The 4464-nt window shown below is 44.1% G+C and overlaps 1 protein-coding gene across 1 annotated transcript; it reads right to left on the bottom strand.

Annotated features, from left to right (window-relative positions):
* Positions 1-1079: 1079 nt before the first annotated feature.
* LOC147115760 (uncharacterized) lies at positions 1080-2495 on the bottom strand. Its single transcript, XM_085990279.1, has one exon. The coding sequence runs from the start codon at positions 2493-2495 to the stop codon at positions 1080-1082; it is 1416 nt and encodes a 471-aa protein (XP_085846405.1).
* Between the last annotated feature and the right edge of the window lie 1969 nt (positions 2496-4464).

The raw sequence follows: 4464 nt of genomic DNA, 5'->3' as shown, positions 1-4464 counted from the left end.
CGGTCCGAAAGTCGGACGGGGCGGGGAATCAGGCGGGGGGGTCCCGACCCGCTTTTTCCATGATTTTCGGACCACGGCCGCATGAAAAGCCGCCCGACAGCTGCCCGAAAATCGGGGCCATAGTGTTAGCAGATGCACTATCCCAAGCACCCACAATGAGTCATGTGAGCTCTACTGAGGAAGACGTGGATGTTCATGTGAGTATGGTCACTGCTGCACTGCCCATGTCAGACACAAAATCAAAGCAAATAGCAGAAGAAACAGTAAAAGATACAGTGTTACAAACAGTAATAGAGAACATTCATCATGGTTGTGTTGAAACGGATTCTTTTGGTCCTCAATCTGGTTCAGTACAAACACTGAGTCGAATACTGGTTGAGTTCAACAGTTTTTATTCCGTCATCCCGGGAGACTTACTCTGATACAGCACAGTCCTGACTCCAGAAGAGTCCGACAGGTTAAACCAGAGCAAGCAATCTTTCATACAGTGTGCCACATTATTATACTTGCATTTGAGAAGACATTAACACATTGTACAGTCTGCACCAATCCCGAGCTGTACACGTATACATTTAATTTGATTTCCTGGCCTGGCAGTATGAAACAAAGAAGTCACATTTCACTGAATGGTTTATAGTTAAGTAAATATCCTGGTAATGGTTTCATGATCACCTAATCATTATGGTAATGCGTTTGCAATCATGGTAATATGTTTTCTGATCGCCTATTGTCTGTATAACCTCTGCACTCCGCCCTACACTGTTTCCACCAGCAAGGTGTGACATCGTGGGTGCCAGCCATATTAGCAGCCACAGATCAGTTTAGCTTCTTTTATTTTACTTCCTGCTGCCTTCACAGTTTCTTGAGTTAACATGATCATTTCTTACAATATGCAAGTGACTCAGCGATGTCGACATTTCACCACCATTTTACGCTGACAGGATCCTCCATTTTAGATTGACAGGGTCCTTGGCTATGCGAAGCGAGTTGTTACCATATTTTGCATTCTATATCCACATTCCCCCCTTTTATCATTCCATGATAACCATCTAAGGTACCCAGTGATTCTGGGCTTCATCCTACTGGTCCATCTCTATCTTATTGAGTCTATTATACTCCTCCTCCATTAGTTCCTTCTCAAATTTAATTTCTTCTTCTGATGGTTTCCTTTGTACCAATTGACTTGGAATTACAGTTGCTCCTAATCTATTGCAGCAACACTTAATCAGCGTGAAAACTAGAAAAATGCACATAATTACGGCAAGTACCACCACTAGCCCATGTAGCAGAGTTTGTCCCATTGATCCTAGCCATCCTCCAATGATCCAATCAAACCAGTCATCCCCTGGCTTAGGTTTCTTATACTGACTTACTGCATCCCGGATATGTTTGACAATGTTGGTTATGTTTTCCGAGCTATCAGGGATATAAGTACAGCACTCACTTCCTATCAAGGCACAGGTTCCTCCTTGTGCTGCAAGGAGGTAATCTAAGGCCATTCGATTCTGGAGGGTTACTGTTCTAATGGCTATCATTTCGGCACTCATGTCTGCTATAGCTTCCTCAGTGTCATTGGCAACTATCTCTAGTAGCCTTGCCAGATTCCTTGTTTCATCCATCAAGCTCATTATTCCATAGGGAGGGTTTATTACGCCGAAAAATCGATTAAAAGCTCCGAGCTCTCTTTTGGTCACGTGTTTCTTAAATTCGTGGTGTTCCCCAATCTTATTCAAGTGGTGAATAAAAGGTACTGCATAACCTAAGTAACACGAACCCGTCCAATCCCGGGGTAACCATGGATAGGCTTGGTGACCACATATAAAATAGGTCCCATTATATGCGATTAAATTGTCGTCTAATGCCTCACGAATCCTCCATCCCCATCTGATTTCCATTCCTTCCCATGGTCCCCCACTTGTCCTATTGGGGGTTCCGGTATGATCTAATTGGAAGAAACCTTGGCCACAGCCTCTGGTGCGAATACATTTTGTTACATTAACATTTTGGAAACATTTACTGCGTCCTACTTCTATACCTCCCGGCACACTCTTCGTTAAACATATTGGCCCCTTCGGCCTACCAACTCCTGAAGTATTAGTAAGGACTAAGGCTGGAGGCTGGCTGTTCCGATTATAATTAGGCTGGTACCACCCTTGGAAAGTGGTTAGGTCGTAACCTGCCGACTTCCATTTGTCCCCGTCGCCCTCCTGGTTGTATGAATCTTTATAAACGCCGCTGGCGTTCTGGCGCATGACCCACTCCGCCATCTCTGTGGCATTGAATGGGATGGGTCTCAAGGGAATCCCTCTTTTACTATGGATAGGAATGTGACTGCAAACCCAACAGCTTGTTAAGTTATAGCTTTTGTCGCATTCATATGACATGTGCAGAAAGGTGTTGGTAAGTAATTCACGTTTCTTCCGTGATTTGTCCGTATCGCCTTGAGTCAGGCACAATAGTCCAAAATGTCCAATAACAACGAGCAGCAACTTCATGGTTTCAGTCTTCAGTGGGCGCTCCGCCTGTGGTGGTGTTTTCTTCTTTGTAGCACTCGGCTCCGACCCGCCTGGGATGCTGTTTTCTCCCGGCTCCGAAACTTGATGCTAAGCAGATGGTCCCCTAGCGGTTGTTAATCTGTGAAATAAAAGGCTTACACACAATCAAAATTAAAACTTAAAATATTAAAACTTAAAATTAAAAATTAAAATCGTATAATAAGTATAATAAGAGTAGGATTTCAGCAGGCCAGAACAATCCAAACACAACACCAGACCTCATAAAAGCTGCAGTCACCTCTATCAAGGCCGAGCACGAGTTCTGTAGTCTCCTATCAATGGCTGATCAATCAAAATAAAATTAATGATTGTTCGTAAAATCTACTATATACTGTACTGATTTACTACTGATTATCTCCCCCCCTTTTGATTGGTTTCTCCAATCAATTTACAGTGGTGGAAATGCACCCATGCGCTTCTTCCCTCGACCTTAGCTGCCGTCGGGGTTGTTAGTAAGACCTGATATGGACCTTCCCACCTTGGATCTAGACTTTTACGAGTCCAGTTCTTAACCATCACATACGAACCTGGTTCAATTTTTAGAGAACCAGATAAGTCAGGAAGTTCACCATATGCAGCACGGACTTGTGAATGCAGCCCACGTGAAACCTTAGTAAGAGCCAAGACATAGGTCGTCATTTCTTCAGTCATATGGTGAAAATGCACCGTTGTAGGAGCATTTTGGTTCCAGGGAGTCTTGAGTGGTCTACCATAGATAATCTCAGCAGGTGTAAGTCGTGCTTTACCTGCTGGTGTGGTGCGGATCTGAAAGAGAGCCACAGGAAGCAATTTCAACCAAGTGGAGCCGGTTTCGGCTACCAGTTTAGCAAGTTTGCTCTTCAGAGTCTGATTGGTTCTTTCGACAAGTCCTGCAGCCTGTGGTCGATAAGCACAATGCAATTGCTGATGAATGTTCAACTGGGTACAAAGTTCCTTGTTCACTTCGGCAGTGAAGTGAGGACCGTTGTCAGAACTTAACCGAGTTGGAATACCATACCGAGGTATGATCTCTCTCAGCAATACCTTAACAACAGTAGAGGCTTTATTGTCTGTGGTTGGATATGCCTCGATCCATTTACTAAATACATCTACAATGACAAGTACGTATTTGTAACACTGACATCTTTCCAACTCAATGTAGTCCATTTGCAGGGTCTCAAAGGGACCCTCAGGTAAAGGGGTTTTTCCCCATTCGCAAGGCACTCCCTTTCCAGGGTTGTGTTGTTGACAAATCAGGCATCAATCGCTAATGTTCTGTGCTATTGCTTGAAGCCTTGGATGCCACCAAGTACTTAGAAGCAAATCACCCACTGCCCTGGCACCACAATGAGTTGCAAAGTGTACACATTCAATAACCCATAAAGCTAGCTCATCAGACATGCAAGTCTGTTCCGCGGGAGTAGTCCAGAGTTTTGATAAAGGGTTATATACACATCCCAATTCTCTCCACAAATGCTTATCACTATCAGGAGCGTCCTCCTGCAACTTAATCACCTCTTGGATGGTTGGCATTAGTTTTTCCGAGGTAGACTGATTCTTTTTGGAATTTTTAGTCTGCCTCATCATTCGGGGCACAATCATTTGGTGACTCCTAGAAGCATTTTTGGCCGCCTCATCAGCGCGGCGGTTTCCTATATCTACCGGGTTTTGGCCAGTGGTATGGGCAGAGCATTTAATCACAGCTATCTGTTTGGGGAGTAAAAGGGCTTGCAAGAGATCTGAGACTAACTGACGGTGAGAGATCGGGCTGCCTGAAGAGGTCAGAAAACCTCTATTTTTCCACAATTGTCCAAAGTCGTGAACTACTCCAAAGGCATATCTAGAGTCTGTATGTACATTGATTTTTAATCCTTCTCCCAAAGTACAAGCTCGTATGAGTGCAAACAGTTCGGCTTGCTGGGCAGAAAAA

This window comes from Somniosus microcephalus, chromosome 6, assembly GCF_052327205.1.
Source record: "Somniosus microcephalus isolate GS21.2 chromosome 6, FLI_Smic_1.0, whole genome shotgun sequence".
NCBI lineage: Eukaryota > Metazoa > Chordata > Chondrichthyes > Squaliformes > Somniosidae > Somniosus > Somniosus microcephalus.
Note: the sequence above shows the minus strand (reverse complement) of the source record. Positions and strands in the feature narration are given on the sequence as shown.

Excerpts from the sequence above, each read along its gene's own strand:
- LOC147115760 (XM_085990279.1), bottom strand. The coding sequence starts at position 2,495 with ATGAAGTTGCTGCTCGTTGTTATTGGACATTTTGGACTATTGTGCCTG.